General features: G+C 37.7%; 2 protein-coding genes across 3 annotated transcripts; one reads left to right on the top strand and one right to left on the bottom strand.

The window, feature by feature from the left end:
* The first annotated feature begins 1,549 nt into the window (after positions 1 to 1,549).
* LOC111336408 (uncharacterized) lies at positions 1,550 to 8,757 on the top strand. Its single transcript, XM_022942508.2, has 6 exons — positions 1,550 to 1,715; positions 1,851 to 1,978; positions 3,499 to 3,552; positions 5,307 to 5,675; positions 6,188 to 6,502; positions 7,214 to 8,757. The coding sequence occupies exons 1-6, from the start codon at positions 1,595 to 1,597 to the stop codon at positions 7,262 to 7,264; spliced, it is 1,038 nt and encodes a 345-aa protein (XP_022798243.1). The 5' UTR covers positions 1,550 to 1,594; the 3' UTR covers positions 7,265 to 8,757.
* On the bottom strand, positions 8,671 to 21,511 carry LOC111336409 (DNA-directed DNA/RNA polymerase mu). Of its 2 annotated transcripts, XM_088732769.1 has the most exons (17): positions 21,272 to 21,509; positions 20,809 to 20,874; positions 19,388 to 19,425; positions 18,915 to 19,011; positions 18,200 to 18,254; positions 18,017 to 18,076; positions 17,057 to 17,166; positions 16,856 to 16,925; positions 16,691 to 16,762; positions 15,588 to 15,717; positions 15,231 to 15,310; positions 14,968 to 15,020; positions 14,118 to 14,220; positions 13,974 to 14,035; positions 12,764 to 13,004; positions 9,797 to 9,883; positions 8,671 to 9,614 (listed from the first exon to the last, which is right to left on the bottom strand). In XM_088732769.1, the coding sequence occupies exons 1-17, from the start codon at positions 21,460 to 21,462 to the stop codon at positions 9,525 to 9,527; spliced, it is 1,605 nt and encodes a 534-aa protein (XP_088588895.1). In that variant the 5' UTR covers positions 21,463 to 21,509; the 3' UTR covers positions 8,671 to 9,524. The 2 variants fall into 2 exon arrangements, with proteins under 2 accessions (XP_088588895.1, XP_022798248.2); XM_022942513.2 differs by having other exon boundaries at positions 18,017 to 18,254; positions 21,272 to 21,511.
* Positions 21,512 to 21,763: the final 252 nt, after the last annotated feature.

Below are 21,763 nucleotides of genomic sequence, written 5' to 3'. Positions count from 1 at the left end.
TTTTCAGGACTATTACAGGATACTGAATTAACGCAACCAAAAAGGAATTTAAAAGCAATTATAAAAGTTATTTATTACTTGTTTAGTTAATGGATCATGGACGACTAGATGGCTTTATTGATAACTGAAGGATACTGGTATCATCGATAAATTGGCAAGATGTGATATTAAAGATTTGCGTGAAAGTTGTCTGAGTGGGAATTTTATGTTCTTAAAATAAAAGGTTGTATCTCTTATCGCAGAATATCTGAGGCACCCTGGCAGGGAATGCGTTTCGTCTTAAACTTTTCTTGCAATTACCGAAAGCAAAATTCTTATGAATTGCTTACTTATCAGCTGACACTGGGTCAGTTCATATATTGCTCAAGATCTGAAAAGTAATTCTCCCTAATATCTGCTCTACAATTCTTATGATAGAGAATTTTTCGTCTTATCACAAGTGTGGGACAAAGAAAAAATTCTGAGTCATATGGATTTGAACCTCAAACTTTCGGATTCCGAGCTCCGATGCTCTACTACTGAGCCAAAACGACTCTATGGACTCTAAGGCGAGCAAGGAGGCGACCCTAAAAGCTGGAACAATAGAATGGTGGAATGGCGGAAAATGATCCCAAATCCTAAAATCTGGAACGGCGGAAAATGACCCAAAGTTAAAACCCGAAACGAAGGAAAATGACCCCAAATCCTAAAACCAGGAACGGCGGAAAATGACCCCAAATCCTAAAACCAGGAACGGCGGAAAATGACCCCAAATCCTAAAACACGGAACGGCGGAAAATGACCCCAAATGCTAAAACACGGAACGGCGGAAAGTGACCCCAAATCCTAAAACACGAAACGGCGGAAAACGATCTCAAATCCTAAAACCAGGAAGGGCGGAAAATGACCCCAAATCCTAAAACACGAAACGGCGGAAAATGATCTCAAATCCTATAACCAGGAACGGCGGAAAATGACCCCAAATCCTAAAACACGGAACGGCGGAAAATGACCCCAAATCCTAAAACACGGAACGGATGACAGGGCATGTTGCATAAATTTTGTACAAAGACAGTCAAGCGCTTGGCTCATTCATTCCCACGACGATAACGCGCGTGACCAAACTTAGACTAGCGCGAGAGCAAAGAGGTTTGCATCAGGGTCATGCGCGTGGGAATTTCTCACGGCATAGTAGGATGGTCGTGTTTTGGACACCTGCTCGCGAAGAAATTCTTCAAATTCCTCTTGACGGCTTCCTTCTGTTAACTTTCTTTTGTCTTCTCACGCCTTTCCGTGTTTTAGGATTTGAGGTCATTTTCCGCCGTTCCCAATTTTAGGATCAGCTTTTGGGGTCGCCCGAGCAAGGCCCATTATGAAGTTCGTTATGACACGCGTCCTGTATACTGCTAGGATCGGCAATGTCGATAGCGTCATGTTTTGTAAATAGAATAAGAAAGGTCCTTTAAGTTCTCACACAAACTCCTATAATTAGCATTAGTGTAACACAAGATCTCGTGAGCAAATGAGCTTGTCCGCCTTGGGTGAAAAGAGTCCAGGCCTGGCTGCATAGTTATTCCACTACGTGTTGTTGTAACGGCAAGAAATACTAAAGAGCATGTCGTTGGAAACTGTGAGCTGCTTCTTTGATGGTTACCGAAAAAATGGAAAAGAGGGCGAAAGTGCTTTGAAATTAGTCCGAGAGAACATACTGAACTCAATCAAGAGTTCCTCTCTAGGTAATTACTTATTATAGCCTTGCTTTGTAAGAAACCAGTCGCCTGTACAAACTCAGCGCAATATCCATTGCAACTTTAAATTGCACTCTTCGAGAAGATAAATAGTTCCTTAAGTAGTTTTAAATATATACTCAGGAAAGTACTCGAAATACTGTGATGTACCAGAAGACGAAATCAATAGCTGGTTGGACTCCTTACTGGGGAAAGATCGCTTGAACGAAGAGCAAAGAAATGAAATACGAAGGCAGCTTTGTCAGTGTTTGGTAAGTACTGCTTAGTTTCGTGTCTGTACGTGCATTGACTTCGATCATTGCAAAACTCGTGAGATTATAGTGATTAGATTTTTTACAGCATCGTTACCAAAACTATTTGGATTTTACATAATTATATGCAGCATTTAGTTTGTCAATAAAGTTTCTATGACGCAAATTTAATTGTTGATTTTCACGTGACATCTTCAAATTCGAAAATCCAAAAATAAAGAGCCATGATAGTTTTTTAATTATAATGCAGCGGTTAGTTTACAAAAATAATTTCAGTAATTACGTATAGGTAGAGTCAACAGGGTTCCTGTGACGTAATTGCTGATTATCACGTGACATCTTCAAAACTAAAGAGCCACCAAAATTTTTATCCTGATCAGGCATAAGGGGATCTAAATTTGTATCTGTTTTCAAATTTTCAGCCATATAGCGTGCTTGGTTTGCAAAGTAGCTTAGTTTGAAGTTCAGAGTTATGATGATTGCGTGACATACAGCTCCGATCGCGTTTGTCGAAAAATAGACTTATCTGGTGATTTTTAGTCTTTTTAGGAAATACTGGGCTCCATACTGGGCTCTGTAAATTTGCACAAAACATTTCGACGAATATCTTAGGTTTGGGATAATAAAGAGACCTCAAACTTGGAGGAGTGCTTCCTTAACGTATCTCCTACAACATTGCAATTTCTTAACCTTATCTTTCTGATCTCTCAATGCATAACAGTGAAAACGATCACTATACAGTAATGGGATTATTATCATCAGTTGTCGACTGATATGTGAACTGATACTTGATAATCAGTCAATAATTGGCCAATACTCAGTCTAGACTCAGTTGATATTTGGTCAATATAGTTTATCGGTTGATCATCGACTATTAACCAAGTCTTGATCGAGTATCGGCCAACTGTCAACTGGGTGTTGACCGACCATTGCCCAACTATCATCTGAGTATTGCCCAACCATTGCCCGAGTGTTGACCGAGTGTCAACCAAATGTTGATGGACATATTGGTCAAGTATTGACTGACCCTTGACTGATGTATCAGAGAAGAGCACCTACAATTAACATGATCCCAGTACTATTTATAATGTCATGTTTATATATCTTATTAACCAAGTGCAAGGGCCGTACTGGGAGAATATCAACCCGAGGTCTTGACAGTACGGACCGAGCGCAGCGAGGTCCGTACAAAAAAGACCGAGGGCTGATATTCTTCCAATATGGTCCCGAGCAAGCTCGGTTAATAAGAGATTTATTATACGACTGAAGTTCAAAGGGACGCAAGTGCGGTATCACTCGGGACCATTCAGGACAGTGCCCGGTCCAATACTTAGAGAATATTGGACGGGCAATAGAGCATTTTGATTGGTTGATTTTAGTTATTGGCCCTCTGACTGCCCGAGTCGTGTAATAAAAGATATTATTACTCATGTGAATGATCTCCCACGTTTATTTGCATATAATACATTATACACACACCTCAAAATGCAAATGTTATTTTTTAATTATTTTATTTGCAGAAGAGAATTGACGAAGAGTCCTGTATAGCCTTGTGGAATTACTGGCTTCGACCGGTAAGGTGCTTCTTTCAACCTTGAATTAAGGTGTGTTTCTTGGGAGTGGCAATAGATATCCACAAACTATATAGAACTGTCCTGCTTTCTTTTACTTATCCTTTTTTTGCTTAGGAAGTCAAGAGCTTTCCAACCTGAACTAACTCACAGTAGTACAGTGTACCCCTGTACCTCATCATAACTATGTTATGCTAGGCTCAACTCATTTGTGTCCACTTGGGGAGGTTCCACAGCTAATCCTTTCGCTCCCAAGATCTCCTTACTGTCTGCCCTATGTTACCTTTGAGAATTTGGAATTTGATCAACCAATAATCCCCTAATTGACATTTTTCTTTCATCTCACTTCCTTAAGAAAATTTTGTCTCAAGTGGTCAGTCATGGGAGTATAAGGATTACTGAAAAAACTAGTTGTTGAACCATTTAGCTTGTGCAAGTCATTTCTCCATACAGTTTAACTGTTGAATCAAACATCAAGGTCATGGGAATAAAGGATAATTATATCTTATTAACCAAGCGCGAGGGCCGTACTGGTAGAATATCGGCCCGAGGTCTTGACAGTATGGACCGAACGCTGATATTCTTCCAGCATGGTCCCGAGCAAGCTTGGTTAATAAGAGATTTATTATATGACTGAAGTTCAAAGGGATACAAGTGCGGTATCATTCAGGACCATTCGGGACAGTGCCCGGTCCAATACTTAGAGAATATTGACTGGCAAAAGAGCATTTTGATTGGTTGATTTTAGTTATTGGCCCTCTGACTGCCCGAGTCGTGTAATAAGCTGGTCTATCACTGGTGCACCCACAGCACTTTATCAGGCTTCCTTAAAAATAATCATCAGAACTCATTTTTACTCCTGTTTGGAGAGGGTTTTTGAGAGATTTTTTTATATCACAAGACACTACAAGGTGTTTTGCCCCAGAAATCTAAACAGCGTCTTCTGCCAAAGTGCAAACCTGGCCCTTTCAACGCACAAAGTTCAGTTATCTGCGAACTATACTCTCACCATTTCCACAAAATTTTGAAGGTCTCAGGATGACAATTGGTAGGCTTGGAATACTGTGGGAAACCTGTAAGAGCTACTACAATAACTAAAGATACGTGTCATTACACAGGGAAGGATGCTTGTTTTGTATCCAGCCAAATGATATCTAAACTGTGAACTAAACTGTGTCAAATAATGCGTCTTACAATAATAATTGCACTTTTTAACAATTATTCATTGAGCTTGAGGCAAATAATTGTTTTTAATTAGTATAACTGCTCAGGTGCTTTTGAATTCTGTTGTAATTTGTCCTGTTGTTGAAACGGTTCTGTAAACAGAGAAAGCTGGAAAAATGTAAGTTACAATCATTTTGATTATCCATATCAAGTTGCAGCCACTTTCCTCTAGAACTTAACAAGTTTATTTAATTTAATCAGCAAAAAACTTTCTATCTTACTTTTGAAAAGTGCTACACTAAGCTTAGTATGTAGTATCCTATGAGATGTTTGAAATTTAATTTTCTTGTATCGTGTTTATATCACTTCCACAAGGTAACATTGACAAATTTGGGAGGCAGTTATTTTGAAATTTAGTGCCCCTGCATTAGTCACCTCACGCAATGATATTATAGCAATATACAACACAATCCTCAACCAATCAGAGCTTGAGAATCTCTGTAATTTCCACTCTCTGAAAATTATCAAGATCAAGTCTCATCGGAACTGTCAGTTTATGAATTCACATTAATCCTTGATTTTTTTTTTTCCAGTCTACAAACCCTTTATCAGCATTACTCATTGTTGACGCCCAAAATGACTTCATGAGTGGGTCTCTGGCATTAAAGCACTGCCCTGCTGGTGAAGATGGTGAAGAAGTAGTGTCAGTGATTGAGGATCTGTTGTCTAAAAATCTGTTTAGTGTTGTTGGTTACACATTTGACTGGCATCCACCAGATCATTGTTCCTTCATAGACAATGTGTCTTTGTATCCACTGCACTCCACTAGTCCTGTAAGCTCAGCTCAAGCCAAACTATTTGATGTTGTTGTTTATGACAAACTTCCTCTCATCAATCAAATTTTGTGGCCAAGACACTGTGTTATCGACAGCTGGGGAGCTGAGCTGCATAAAGGAATCAAGGTATGTAGTGTTTTTGGTATAGAACACAAATTGGATTTTAATTACTTGCTCCTTGTGTACTTGGTACCAGAACAGTTGAATAAGCAGGAATGAGTCATCAAATAAGATAATTTATTTTGAGCTCAAAACATAACTACAAAACCAAGATGGTTGCTGTATGAAAATAAAGAGAACCAAAGCCCAAGGTCCCCACTGGCAAAACCACAACAGGGCTGGAAAATGAGTGATATTTGAATGAATCCTTCTTTTTAATGCCTTGTCCTTCTTACACTACGACTGTAGGTGCTATCTCATTCTTAGAGTAGAGATCCCCTGTATTTATTGCTGCACCAGATATGTTTTGAGAGCTTTAGCTAAGACTAGTGAGAAATAACTGTGGAGTATTGTATTAGAAATGTGAATGGTCTTCAACAGCAATGATTAAGTTTTGAAATTTTATCTTTCCACAATTTTGTTTTTGTTTACCCTCCAAATGACACCAGCTGTTTCCTTTTTTTTATTTTTTTGGCCAGCCTCCTGGCAAAGAGGATATAACAGTGAAGAAAGGTAGCAATCCCCGTATCGACAGCTATTCCGCATTTTGGGATAATGCGGACTGTGTCCAGACTTCATTATTTGTTGATCTTCTCAACCGTGGTGTTACAGATGTGTACTTGTGTGGTTTAGCGTTTGATGTTTGTGTGAAACATTCAGCAATTGATGCTTGGGAGCAAGGCTTTAGAACTCATGTTATAGTGGATGGCTGCCGTGGAGTGTCACCTGACGGAATTGCTGAAACAAGGAAGGAGTTTTTGAAAAATGGCATTGTTCTAATCGTATCAAATAAGGTATGCTGAACTTGAACTGGTGTACATGTAGACTCTATAATACAATGTAAACACAGGCCTGGCACAGTCATAGCGCATCTGTAACTCTTTCACTCCCAGGTCTTATTATTTACTCTCCTTTACTGTCTGCCAGTGTTACAGCTGTACTTGGAAGAATTTGGTATTGGATCAACTAATAATCCCCAATTTATAATTATTAGTGAGGTGAATATTCTGCCTTGGTGATTTGTTAAAGCTTACTAGATAACTTTTCACCAGCTCCCTAGCTGACTTTACATTCTCCCTTGTTTCCTCTAAGGTGAGGAGATGCAGTAGCAGACTGAACTCTAGTCAGTCTGTATTTTGTTTTTACTAAGTCTTTAACTCCCAAGATCAAATGGTGAATTCTCCCCTCTAACTCCTACACATTTCCTTGTAAATTAGTTATAAGAATTTGGTTTCAGATCAAGATAACTTCTACCAGACAAGTTTGAATATGCTCATTACCTGTTTGTTGGATAATGTAAGGGTATTTTAGGGAGAAGTTACATGTCAATCACTTCTGGGTGTTAAATGGTTAAAGACACCCAAGTTCTCCCACAGTGTTCCTCTCTGCCATGCAATACAGCCAAATAAATGGGAAAACTTGACAAAATGAAACACTTAACATCAATTCTATCTCCAGTCTTCCTTGGCAAAAAAACTGATGACATTTTCTGTTTCTATTTTCAGGTGGAAGATGCACTTAGGGACAAGGAAGAGCAAAGTTATACAATGGCATGAAAGTATTAAATTGATGCAGATGATTTCTGCTAAATAAATATTTCTTTTAAATTAGTAACTTTATGTCAATGAATTTTTTTTATACTTCTTTTTTATTACTAACTTATGGTACAGATTCTGCTTGCATTCAAACACCATGTTCATGTGGAGGCCGGTTGGTTCTAGTTAATAATAAAATTAATATTGGTGTGCAAAACTTATTTATTCAGAGTTACATTTTGCAACCATTCCTGAACAATAGTATTTTAGGGCTTGTGTGTTCTTGACTGTGTTTTTTCAGTGGCAGGTCCTTTTTTTCGGTACCATGATTAACAGTACATTCCAACAGTAACTATTTAAAATTTTTGTATTTACCTAGTGTTGTTTTTGGGAATCTTTTTCAGCTTGTGAAATATAAGTTTTAGCTATGTGTAACTCTTAACGCTCCTTTGTTTGGTAACTTTTCTGTTACAACTGAACAGAAGAATTATAACACTATAATACAATACTGACCACCTTAATAGCTCTATTTTGCTGTTTCCAAAATGAATTAACAAAAAGTTGTGTATAATGTGGAAATTTCATCAGTATCTATAAATTTTTTATAAAAATAACGACACACATGAAACTAAATTTATAAGACATGTTTGGGTCGTTCAACATGTCTTTTAAATTTAGTTTCAAATGTGTCGTTATTTTTATAAAAATTTCTGTCAGTCTTCTCCTTTCCAGAGCTTTTGGATATCTATAAAATAAAGAGAACATTACATGGCGGCTTGGGGATATAAATTTTATCTTCTCGTGCTGAAAGTATCTCTGATTCTGTCGAGATACTTACAGCACTTGAAGATAAAATTCGTGTCCCTGTACGGCTATGGAATATCCTCTATTTAATTTATATTTGACTTGAAGGTACCAATTAACTATACAATTCATACCATGCAGGTCATGTCTTTAACTGACAAAAAAAGGTACTGTAAGTTATAATTGATTGCAAAAATATGAATAATATATTAATTATGATGTATGCTACTTTTTAATCCACTAAATATTTTTGCTTGTGCACAATTCGTTAAACCTTTAACCTAAGATCTGACATTTTCTATTGAGAGACTCTCGCAACGAGTTCATGTTTTGCTGTTTGAACAGAAAATCACAAACATTTAGTTGCAGTAATTCCCACAAGAAATTTCAGTCACCTCAAACTGCAAAAATTTGGTCCTGCAAAACCCAACAATTTGCAAATTAATTAAATTTATAAAAACTTTATGTATTACATGGTATACCATATTAAAGATTACTTTTATTAACAAAAATTATATTAAACTTTATTTATGATTATACTGCTTGACTGAGTGAATAAAAGATTGAACAGATTAAAACTTATTTAATCAGGGAAGAAGTACACAAAATTGATAGACAAGGTATACTTTAATTTTGAGTTTATTTTTTCAGCTTCATCCAAACCTGTAAAGTTTGATAACTGGTAATAAAAATATAAATTGTATTGGAAACTGGTCTCAAAATTTTTTGATACCATTGTCAGAAAAATGTCACTACACATTTCCAACAGACAGCCAACAGTACCTTTTGGGAACTGTTCTTCACTTTTACCCCGACAGGTTACCAACACATGGCTGACAGTTGGCTGTCTGTCGGCCGGCGGACACTTTAGTCGGCAACATAACGAAAACTACTGGCTGACTGTTGGCTGTCTGTCGGCCAACGGTCGACCAACAGTTGGCCGTCTGTTGGCTGACAGTCAGCCAACAGTATCTTTTGGGAACTGTTCTTTACTTTTACCCATTTCTGAGCATAAGGCCCCTCACCTCCCCCTGCAATATTCCTTGTAACTCAAAAAGTTTGTCCACTTGAACCCTTTAGACCCTAACATAAGTTATTATATTCTCCTTACTATTTGCCATACATTTCCTTAGTTGTAGACAAGGAGAATTTGTATAATAATCATGAGGTTTGGTTGGTGATCATTTCCTTTATTCTCATGACCCTAATGTTTGATATAGGGGTGATATTATAAGGAGAAATTAGACCGTGGTCAAAGGGTTAAATTGTAAGCAGGATGGCCTTTGATCTTCCTGCTTTGCATGCAGGGTAAGGCGGCATTTGCAGTGACTGTAGATGTAACGGTTACAATTGCAAAGCAGAGTAATCTTCAAAGTGAATGGTCCAGCTGCATTGCTTGTGTGGTATTAATAAATGGTTAAGTTGTGTACTCTAATAACTTGTTTTCAACACTTAAAAATTAATGTTATAACATCAGTTATGCATTTCTGTCATGTGGATCTCTGTATTCCAGCTTCAGTTCATGAAATATTTCCTGCTCTGATGTGGCCTCTATTTGACGAACAGGCTGCAAGCAAAACCAATGCACTTGTGTCAGTTAAATAAAGACAATAAACAAAATGATGTTGTTTACATCTCAGAGTAGCCATGTGGTGAAGGCATTAGACATGCCTGCTACTGTGCTCAAAAGAGCTATAGAGTAAAATATTGTATACAAATCAAAAAGTTCTCATTCAATTTGGTACTAACAATGTTATTATGATCCCACATTCCATGGTTTGACAACTTGATTTTCAACACCTTCCATGCATAGTCTCTCAGTGAACGATTAAATTGCTAGTAAGAGAAAAGTAAAGTACAGTAACTGCAATTTTTACAACTGATTGTATTCATGATCCTACTTAGTCAGCAAAGGAGGGTCTATCTTTAGAGCTATGGCTGCTCAATTCTATTAGCCTGCTGGTTATTTTTGGCAGCCATGCACTTTATTTTATTTGTTTTATTACTTTCTTGTAATGTAAATTTAATTTAATTCAGGGTGCAAATAAAGTTTTTGTTGTTGTTGTTGTTGTAGCTATACTTAATCACAAAGCTATGCACCACGAGAAAGGAATCTCAAATATCAGTTACTGTTTGTGCCCTCATTGGGCAAGGATTGGATAATTCTATCTAATGATAAGTCTGCTTTGCGTGGATAGAGGAGTACTTTTTACTAACACTTAGCAATTTAACCAATGGATAGATTTATCTGAGTTCTCTAATAAGAAGGCAGATAAGAGGGGGGGGGGGAACTTGTCAGCGGAGATTCTGAGAAAGAAACCTCCTTTTGGTTGATGTTCACATAGATGCTATGGGCTACACAGGCAGCCCAAGCTCACTACTAGAAAAGCGGACGTTACTCTTACAGCATTGCACAACGTTTTATATTTATAAAGGTTTGTATGGGATGCTATCAGTTTGCCTTAAAAGAGAGAAAAAAATGTCTGGTTTTGAAATAAAATAGACTTACCTTATTGCCTTGTTGTTTTCTTGGTAATTGTGAAGAAGAGCTCCCCAAAAAACCTGTCGGCCGACAGTCGGCCGACAGACGACCAACTGTCGGCCGACTGTCGGCCGACTGTCGGCCGACAGTTGGTCGTCTGTCGGCCGACAGTTGGTCGTCTGTCGGCCGACAGTTGGTCGTCTGTCGGCCGACAGGTTTTGCCTGAAATATAGGCTACCTGTCGGCCGCCAGTCGGCCGACAGTCGGCCGACTGTCGGTAATGTGTCGGTAACCTGTCGGTACCTTGTCGGTAGCTTGTCCGTGAAACGATCACACAATGTTAGGGATTCTAAGTTTGCCGTTACAAAAGCATATGGGTTTAAATTATTAATTTTTTAATTTGCGTTTGTCGCAGAGTGGCAAAACGAGGTATCGTGGTCGTTTTAGATCAAGAGTTTTTGGTCTGGTTTACCAGAAACGTTGAGTGATCCGATATTTCACTCGTAGAATCGTGCCTCGCTTGATACAACATCCAACATGTTTAATACGTTGACAATTGACTTTCAAGATTTGGTGGCTCCTAAAGGAGCCGTTTTGTGCGTGGTGAAATATACAAGATATTTCACTCGTAAAATCGTGCCGCGAACTTCATTGGCAACAGCTGCCTCTCTCTCCTCATGTTGCTCATGACCGGGATGTAGCGCCGAAGTCTTTTGCGACAGGCAACCTCCAGATCTCGCACGGATTGAACTTCTTGGTCGCGGAGGACGAGGTCCAGTTCCCTCGAGGCGACCTTTTTCAATTCTGCTATCGCCACGAAGTCTCGTAGTGTGCTCCGAGGACAGCCTGCAAGACGGAAGGCACAGGCCATGCTGCATTTGTTTTCTTTCATTGTCTGGAGAACCTGGTCATATCGTTCGTGTATGTTGGCCAGGCCGTGGGTGCTGACCCGTATGTCTGCCGTCTGCTGGTGTCTGCTACCTCGACGAGTTCAACTGGCGGAAATGCTACCCTGGTGATCCGTTTGACAACTTGCTCGAAGCCATCGCAGAGTTCTGCCCACCAAACTAAGTTTACTTAGTTTTACAAACAAACGGCTCCTTTAGGAGCCACCAAATAAAAAAAAGTCTTGAACCGACAGAGACAGAACCAACATGTGTATTGTTCAACATTAGATTAGCGGCGCGCTCCTAAATCAATTATCGCATCACGCATCCAAGTCTAATTATCGAATTGTTACGTATAGTATTTTATTACTTAACATAACGAGTAAAAAGATTCACAGTTGTATCATTTATTAAACTTGAAATTGGAAATAGCAATTCATCCCAAACCTGCAAGATAGATTACGATGCTAGCAACAAATACATACATACATACTTAACATACCATAAGAGGCCGCGTTGCATTGTTGGGCGATTGGAACGAAAGTGTTTGTATTGATACGTAGCTTATGGTTTTCAGAGTTTTTGGCCGAGTTTTCGATTAAATTATCTTCCTATGCGATTCTTAGATTGTCTGGTGTGTTGTAAATTACGCAAGTGATATATCCTATACGCATCTGATAACATTTTGGAAGAAACGTTTCTTTACATACTACCAACTTTGCCGTCGATCGGTAAGTAGGTGAAGTCTGTCGAGTCATACATCACCATTACGGATTGTTATGTCACGTTAACTGTTCGTTTTTTACACAATTTTTCTTTTTTCTTAACCTGTCGGTAGACTGTCGGCCGCCTGTCGGTCAACTGTCGGCCGACAGTCGGCCGACTGTCGGCCGACAGGTTTTTTGGGGAGCTCTTCTTCACAATTACCGTTTTCTTTGTTGATTACCAGCGTCTCAGGCCATTTTTAAGTGTTTTCGGCGAGTTAGTACTATTTTTTAGCAGTTGAACACCAAAATAGTGCTAACTCACTGAAAATGCTTCAAAATGGCCTGAGACGCTGTGAATCAACAAAGAAAACAAAAAGGCAATAAGGTAAGTCCATTTTATTACAAAACAAGACATTTTTCTCTCTTATAAGGCATTAACCGATAACATCCCATACAAACCTTTATAAATATACAACGTTGCGCAACACTGTAAGAGTCACGTCCGCTTTTCTAGTAGTGAGCTTGGGCTGCCTGTGTGGGATGTAGCTAAGACGGCTCATCACTTAGGCAGAGGGGGAAGGGGAAAGGGTAGCTTATGACTGAAATTTATTTCACACTGCTAAAAGACAAAGTCATGTACCTTGGAACCAGTCCACCCTAAAAGGGTAAATGGAAATTGTTTATATGGAGTCACAATCAAATCTACTCTCCTCACTGTAGCCGCCATCTGCTCAGGGGATGAAGCACCTGTGGATGAGCCTGTCATGCCAGCTTCACCAGTGGTTTGCATACCTGTATATTCTACCCTCTCATTTCCAAACATTTTCCTCATTTGGAACATGCAGAAGCAATGATTAAGACTGTCCATATGGCCCACCTGTCTTGTGAAAATAGAACATATGCCACTCATTATTTTTAATTTGTTTATAATTTATAGTGTAATTAACAGGAACTTGGTTTAATGTCCTTCTCTACCCTGGATATCGGATGAAATACTGGGACCAATCTGAATCAATCTGGATCTTAAACTACTTATTAACCTTCTTACTTTTATTAATTTCTTATCCCTTGAATTTGTTTAGTTGCAAATTATGAATTAAGTTCTAAGTTTCCTATCAAACATTTGAACCCTCAGAAGTGATTTGATATGTGTGACATCACCAAGAAGAGATGAGAACTAACGGACAAAGTACCCTCAGCTGCAGGTTGTTATCCAGACACAACACTGAACTTTTATATTAAGTAATTCATAATTAGGTAAATGTAGATAGCACCTAGCAGGAAGAATTACTTCACAGATCAAAGGTCAGTTCGAGGATTATTAAATGGAATTTTCCAATGGTGTAAAAGGGTTTCAAAACCAACAAACAAAGCTCCTTTAAGCTGCCGCAAATTTCCTAGCATTGCTGATGGTGGGATCAGCAAATTTTCACCAGACATTCTGAGACAAGGAACAACAAACACAGCACAAAACAAAGCTATCTAACAATCTGAATCATCAGGAGAATTATGAACTTCTCTGCACCAGTTATATGAAACATACTGTCTCTTAGCCAGTAGCTTGCAGAGCAAGTGATATTTTTTTAATCTTTTGACAATGAAGGACAAGCACAAGATGAGCAGAAAGAAAGCACAAGGGGCAAGACACATGCAGGTAGAAATTATTGCAAAAAGAAAGAAAAACTACCAGCACCATTTTATTCCCTACGCCTCCTCTGAAGCTACTTTTATGAGACCCTTCCTTTATGCTTTTACTCACCTAAAAAACTCCAAATATGATACTTGTCAGAACAATTATTATTAAATAGTTACAAGGCAACCCTCTTAAACATGTCATTGAACTAGCATACCTTTGACTTCCTTCAAAGTGTGGGCTACGGCCTACCATCAAATCCTTGTGATGAATATGACCCTAAACAGTATGACATTGAGATTGTTAGATTTGTTTGTTGGCTGTAACCTAAAGGAATAACACCACCACTTCTTAAACTTACCAACTTTTCGAGCCTTTCAACCAATTTTTGTAAAAGGCCTTCCACCTTGTTATCATTCTGGTGCGTGATCAAAATGTCCACATCGTGTCCAGAAGGTTTGCCTCTGCATGATTAAATAAAGAGAATTTTTTTCTGCTCCTTTGAAGTTTATTTTAATTCTCAAATAAAGAAGTAAATAGTCAGAATTTATTGGTGGTACATCTCTTAATTCAATGAAGGAGTCTTGGTTCACCCCACTGAATAACAGAAAATTAACATTTGAAAAAATGTAAGATGTGATTGACATTCATTCATGGCTTAGAAGATGCATGGTTTTTTTTTCATTTATTTATCAGTTAGTGTAGTGAGGTTGGATTGGGTTCAAGAAATGTCATGATTAAAATTTATAAGTATATAGATTAACACTTTGTTTAAGATGGTAAACTGAAAAAAAATTATCTAAAAAAAATATAGGCAAAAATTAAATTAATGTTTTTATGTGGCAGTTTACTATTTGCTCCCACTTTGGCCTTCACATCAGTAAATGATATTGTTTTTGGACCCGAACTGTGAAAATAAACTGGTCCCACACAGCACTGCTAGGCACATGGTATGTAGCATGTTTAACAGTGTATTAAGTAGCATATGATCATCATTATTGTCGTTTTAAAATGGTAATAATGAAACTAAGTTAAACATACAAATCAAAGTCTTTTTCTGCTGCATCATGGAAAGACAAAAATTAATAAGACATTGCATCAAAATTATTTTCAAGCTGAGACTTCAGCAATAGAGGATTTGTATGTATTTTTTATGAGGTAAAGATCAAAAACAATAAATGAATTGATTAGGAAAGAAACAATTTTTTCACCTACGATAGCCTCCAACCAACTCCACAATACAATTTGGTTGAACTTTTGATAGCTGTGGAAAGAGTGTTGCAATTGGAAATTGTAGGTTCATTATTATTGATTAGTAACATTTCCCTGTACATGTGCATGTCTTACTATCCTTTATGAAAATATCCCCCTAAGTACAATTTGAGGCCTTTGTATTATACAGGCACAAAAAAATCATCCAGTCAAAAGAAATGAAACATCTTTTCACTGCTTACTCCTCCTTAACTAAACCTACCTCTTTGATAACTATGTCTTTAATGTGGAAAGCTTCCTCTTTTGGAACAGGTTTAACCAGATCACTGTGATACTTAAAACCTGTATATTGATTCATGAAAATTAATGTCTTCTCCATTATTGTTAACATTTGAGCATCTGAAGGCAAGGTATCACAAGCTAGTGAAGACACAGAATATAAATTATAATAAATTATAATAAATTAATATAAATTATAATAGATGGCATGGCATTATGGCCAGTAAAAGTGTATTTAAATATTTTCATGGTCTTAGCAGCCATGTTGAAACTGATTGCAAGTTCCATGCTTGAATTAGAGACTGAGATTTTTTCATTAATATATATTACAAACCATTACCCATAGCCTGTTGTTCAGTGAGTTTCATTCCATCTGACACTGCCTGAAGTACATCAGCTATGCTGCGGTAGCCTTTCTCATACCACTTCCGAGCTGTCGCAGGTCCACACCCATAGATAGATGAGAATAACTGTGAATGTATCATAGTTGAAAAGGTTTAATATTAAGAGTCTACTGAATTGCCCTCCTAACTGCCTTACTAAGTGCCCAAGTAACTGACAGACAGACAGAAGGCAGGGCTTAAACCAACTAACTCACTCAATGACTCATTGACCGACAGACAGATGGATGGACTGACTGACTGACTGACAGACCAACATATTGACTGACCTAACCGACTAACTGACTGACTGACAGACTGATTGACTGACTGACAGTCTGACAAACTGAAAAACTAATTGACAGTCCGAAAGACTAACTGACTGATAGACTGACTGACTGTCTGTTAGACTGACTGGCAAACTGACTGAACAACTGATTGACAGACTGACTGACTGACTGACTGACAAATTGGCTGACTGACAAATTGACTGACTAACAAATTGACTGACTGACAAACAGAATGACTGAATAACTGACTGACTGAATGACTGACAGACTAACTGACTAACTGACTGACAGACTGAATGACTGACTGACTGACAGGCTGACTAACCGACAGATTGACTGACTGACAGATTGACTGACAAACAGAATGACTGAATAACTAACAGACTAACTGACTGACAGACTGAATGACTGACTGACTTACTGACAGGCTGACTGACTAACAGATTGACTGACTGACAGATTGACTGAATGACAGACTGGCTGACTGACTGGCTGATTAACTGACTGACAGATTGAGTGATGGACTGATTGACTAACTGACAGGCTGCCTGACTGACAGATTGACTGACTGACAGACTCACATACTAATTGACAGACTGACTAATTGACTGACAGATTGACTAACTGACAGGCTGAATGACTTTACAGATTGACTGACTGACTGACTGACTGACTGACTGACTGACAAACTAACTGACCAAGTTGTTCTCTCCTCTCTTCTCTCCTTCCACTCCCTCCTTTCCTCACTCACTTATTAATTGAAACTCACAAACCTCCATGGTCTTGAAAAAGTCACTACTTAAGATGTCTTGAACTTCATCTGATGAGCCATTTTCTAAAATTTCCTGTTTCAGCAAGAATAAATAGGTTATAAAAATAAAAAAAGATTGCCAGATTTCATTTAGTAATTAAAGCTAACCATATATTGACAAACTTGCCTGGATCACTTTCTTGCTATGACTTCCAACACTGCTCAGTTTGGATGCCTCTTCAATTCTAGTGATCTGTCTACAGAACATTTGATTTAATCAAAAAAGAAATACCAGTAGATTGAACTGAGAGGATCAAGAAAATGATCATAAAGAATAAGTGACTATAACAATGCTTTTTTAGTACATTTTGAGTATTTTGTACCATACTTTGGATAAGACTTGAGTGCACAAGCTGCTCGTCTGAAAGCAAGTGCTCTGGAATCCCTTTGACTACTGTCCACATACACTGCATGCCGTTCAAGTATTTCTAATGCATTCTGAAGAAATTAAAGGAGCCACGTAAAGAATCATTTACTCTCTTGTCAAAATGCAAGTGTACAAATGCATAAATTTCACTCAGTTGCACCTATTTTCAGTCTAACTTGCTTTAAACAAAAGAAATAAAGAGAGACACAGTCATGTAATTTTTTCATCACATCATACTTTAGGATTGACAATTTTAAATCCACTTGGCAAAGATAGGGTGTGCCCTCTAAGCTTCATGGCCTTACACCCTTAGAGCTCATCCCATTTTCTGCAGCATAGAGCAACTACGAGTATTCTGACCTGCTCTCCGTAGCTGTGACACTGATCCACTGCAGGTACCCTTATGGATTTAGACAGGTTTCCCAGACAGTTCACTAATACCCATTCATTCTCTTGGGCAGATAAAGGCACTTTAATTAAGGCATGAATGTCTCACCCAAGGACACAATAAATTGATGGCAACATGACTCATACATGAACCTCTCTTAGAGCTTTAACAGTCTCATGAGTGACCAAGACAAAATCTCTCTTCATAACATCAAAACAAAATCAAGCAGACCAGAAACAAGAATAAAGAGAGATATCAATAAGGTGATTATCAGCTGATCCAGTACCAAATTCTCTTAACTAACACCATAAGAATTGTATGGCAAATGGTAAGGAGAATTACTAATGAGATCTAATGGGTGTGAAGGGGTTAAACCTTTAAAGTCCTACAAGCTCACCATAGTACCACTACATCATCCCCCCCCCAACACCTTACCTAAATCCCATAAAATTGCTTGTCTGAATGGCCATATCAAAAGTAAAGTTTTTCTAGCTCAGCTTTCATATATAGCGACCTTCACTCTATATACTTACAGTAAACTTGGTATTATGGTGGATCAAAGGCGTTGCCCTTTGGCAAACAAACTTTGTGTCCTGCAAGGAAAAAATGCAAAATCTACAAATTGAAAATAACTCAATAGGAATATCAAATAATATATTACTGGATAGCAAAGACACGACTAGAATATGGATAAGAAAATCATAACATTGTGCCACCTGATATTCACCGAATGAAGTTTCTTCCAACTTGCTGCTTTCTGCCTCTGCCACACTGCAAACACATTTAAAACCACATTTTTGTGCTAGAAGTGAAGAGCTCTGGATAAGGAAATCTTGATGAGTAGATCTAACTCCTTTGGAGAGTGAAGAGTATTATAATTATATCCTGTCAAAGAAGGCGTCACACTAAACAGCATGTGGATAATTAGTAGTAATCATGAACCAGTCTTCCACTTTTAATTCTTCAAATTAAAAGTTTTACCTATAACCAACATAATTTAGGCATTCAAGTTCTATATTATCTTTGTTCATTGTTGTATTGATCATGACTTTTTCACATACTATTGGGTGCCTTGGGTGCAACTCTTAGTCATAAAAAGAAAACCTCCATCTTACACCAGCTCATGCATGCCAACAGATATCTCATGCCTAGAAATATGGTTTTAAAAGGTGAACTTTAACTCAAAACTCCATCAATAAAAAGGTGAAAGTACTGTAAATCATTGTTAATAACCAAAACCTTTGGTTCAAGATACCCTAAAGTTTGAAAATAATTCAAACACCCTGATAAAGTTTTATTTCAAAGATCTTGTGGAATTTTTTAGACATTTTCAGGCATGATTGGTTCACCCTTAGTATACAGGTTCTCGAGAACAAAAATCTCTGGCCTTAGTTAGCTTTGTCTCCAAAAAAGTTAGCCAGTAAAACATACCCACAAGATTTCTGCGAAGTCAACTCTCCACCAGACTTGATCCTAACTTTGTCAGTAACATTAACTATTTTGCCTTCTGTTATGCAGTCAGTTAGCCCTGGTGAACAGTCAGACGATCAAAATATAAGCAATAACATTATTATATCCTAATTAACAATCAATCAAATGGCAATAACTCAGTGAGACAAAAGTGATCGATGGATTTATATGCACTGAGATGATTCCATCAGGAAAAATCTGAAGTCTTGAATACAGGTTTTTTTTTTTCCCTGTACATTCAGATAAATTCACCAGAGATTCATTATACTTCGAGTAAGAACTTGCCAGTCATATTGACATCACAGAAATGAAGGTACCAGTGCATTCAAAGAGTAATTAGCCAATCTGAGGGAAAAGGTTGATTTCCCAAACAAACTCTGGTGCGAGAAGCTTGATAATTGACCTATAATGTACATACATAGACTTCTACTTACAATAAAGACTCACTACTTCTACATTTCTTGCAGGCTGCCTAAAAAAAGAAGTAATCAATGCTCATAAAACTGAGATAAAAAAAATCTCTAGTAAAGAGTATAAAATTTGGTATTAATAATAATGTTTCTTTGTTTCTGATTTCTCTTGCACAAAAAAGATCCATAATAATTATAATTGTTAAAAACTGGATCATTGGATAATGCAATTCAAGACTTTTCATTGGCTTAGCCATTATGGTATATCAGCCAATATACCATAAACTACGATATGGTAAGCGTATGCATAAGCTTAAAATTGAAAGGGAGCTAAAAATTTAATAAAATTTAATAATTTAATGTAGCGTTTTTAATAAAACAATTATTCCACTCGCGTTTGTTGGATATGAGATGATTATAGCCAACGAGGCGCGTAGCGCCAAGTTGGCTATCTATCATCTCATATCCAACGCGCGCTCGTGGAATAATTGTTAATTATACCATTACTGATTCAGGGCTTTTCTGTTTTTTTTAACCCTTTATACCTCTGGGATTCCCATACATAATTACTATGGTTGTTGAGACATAAATAAGTATTAGGAAAATGTTTAGATTGGCTAATACTTATTTCCTAAAGTATTTTCGTACCAAATTTTGTGAAATCCCAATGAGTGGTTCTCGAGAAATAGGCATATTTGTAATTTTCCATTCAATCTCAATTTTTTGACTTACTACACATGTGCTGCATTTAACTGGTTTCTTTCGGTAACGACGAAAAAGCTAAGAATTGCTGGTTTCTTTGCACCGTTAACTTTTCTAACATATATTTATAATAAAAGATTAAAACCTTCAATACACTGCTCCAACTAGAGAGAAAAATAGCGCAGATAGTGCGGGTACGTGTTGAGTAACTGAAATGACTGTGCAGTGTTGATGGCATGTTTGTTTTTTGCAATCCTTGTGCGTGCGCTGAATTACATCAGCAAAAGCGTGCACGAAAATTGTGTTTGGCCACCTTAACTGGATAACGTATGGATATTATAAGGAGAAGTTACATGTTAATCACTTCTGGGAATTAAATAACATCCCCTGCTAACTAGCTAACCAGTACGGAGAGGATGCACGGGTAGGATCTGAGGTTTCACACTCACCAGCAACAGCTTCAAAGAGGGCTTTTAAAAATGAACAGAAAAAATGCTATGTATACTCTCATTAGTAAACTAGTACATTTAGATCAAAGCATGTCAACATGGTTGTGATATGTTTTAGATGTGAGTATATATCTGAGAATTATTTTGTTTAAGCTTTATCTCAACACTCGTTACGCAAACCCTTGACTGCATTTTGATTTAAATAGCTTTCTCCCTTTTCCCCAACTCTTTTATGTTTAGATAAAAAATTTGGAACATAAATAAACTCATCCACTTATTGCTTCATTTGAGTACCTTTCTAGGAAAGCATGAATTTTTTCCACAGTGTCGTACGCAGTGACTATATGTGTCACTGAATCGCTGAAAAGAAAATTTTTGAGACATCATTTACTTCAAGTGACAGCAAAAAAAAAAAAATATATATATATATATATATTTCTTATCAGTTAATTGAATGAACAGATCTCTACATATTTCATGGTAAAAACTTAGGAATTTCCCAAGATAATCTGATAGTTTTCAACTCTTGGACAAAAGAAGAAAATTTGTTAACTATAAGCCGCTTACCCCGGAATTCGAGGCGGAGGGCATTCTGTGCAGGTCGCGCTGAATATTGTAGGTATGATCTATAAATTTCTCTGCACACTGGCTTTTCAGTATTACTTACCAAGTGCCTAGATCGCTCCTACAGTTCTCTTTTTCTTCCTCGAGGAGTTATTATAGTAACTCAGCTGAGGTCTATACTATGCAAACAAACCTGAAACGTTCCGATAGGGGAAACCCTTTCTTCTGCGCCAGATTGCTTAAAACTTGTAGCCTCGCTTTAGGAATCTTTTTAGGGACGATATAGATAAGTGTTTCTGCAAGCTTTGTGGCAGTAGTCCGCTCGCTGTCACGCTGAACTTTTCCATTATTGTCCTGATCTATTTTGAAGCGCTTGGCCTCCATTTTGTTTCCCCGCCGAATGTTTTGATTACCAGTCTCTGCGCTTTTCAAGTACAGAAAACAAACTGCTCTGCTAATGCTAGCCTACATACCACAGCTCATCTAGCTTTTGTAAAATAATTTCCTCTGTTATCTCGGCGTCTGACTCATAGTCAGACACCACTCCTTCGTCGTCATCTCCAAAATCATCATCCCTCTTTTCACTGAGGATGTCTTCCGCGCTACTCGACCTCCTTGTCTTGTCAACTGGTATGTTCTGTTGAGCTGCTGGTTCGAGAATGGCGGCGGTATGTTCCACAACTTC

Source organism: Stylophora pistillata, chromosome 9 (genome assembly GCF_964205215.1).
Source record: "Stylophora pistillata chromosome 9, jaStyPist1.2, whole genome shotgun sequence".
In the NCBI taxonomy this organism is placed as follows: Eukaryota; Metazoa; Cnidaria; class Anthozoa; order Scleractinia; family Pocilloporidae; genus Stylophora; species Stylophora pistillata.
The sequence above is the reverse complement of the archived record's forward strand: the minus strand, read 5'-3'. Positions and strand labels throughout refer to the sequence as shown.

Excerpts from the sequence above, each read along its gene's own strand:
- LOC111336408 (XM_022942508.2), top strand. The coding sequence starts at position 1,595 with ATGTCGTTGGAAACTGTGAGCTGCTTCTTTGATGGTTACCGAAAAAAT. Across the intron at positions 1,716-1,850 it reads AATCAAGAGTTCCTCTCTAG|GAAAGTACTCGAAATACTGT; the intron begins GTAATTACTTAT and ends ATATATACTCAG. Across the intron at positions 6,503-7,213 it reads TTCTAATCGTATCAAATAAG|GTGGAAGATGCACTTAGGGA; the intron begins GTATGCTGAACT and ends TTCTATTTTCAG.
- LOC111336409 (XM_022942513.2), bottom strand. The coding sequence starts at position 21,462 with ATGGAGGCCAAGCGCTTCAAAATAGATCAGGACAATAATGGAAAAGTT. Across the intron at positions 15,718-16,690 it reads ACTTTTTCAAGACCATGGAG|TTATTCTCATCTATCTATGG; the intron begins GTTTGTGAGTTT and ends ATACATTCACAG. Across the intron at positions 14,036-14,117 it reads TTGAAAGGCTCGAAAAGTTG|GGTCATATTCATCACAAGGA; the intron begins GTAAGTTTAAGA and ends CATACTGTTTAG.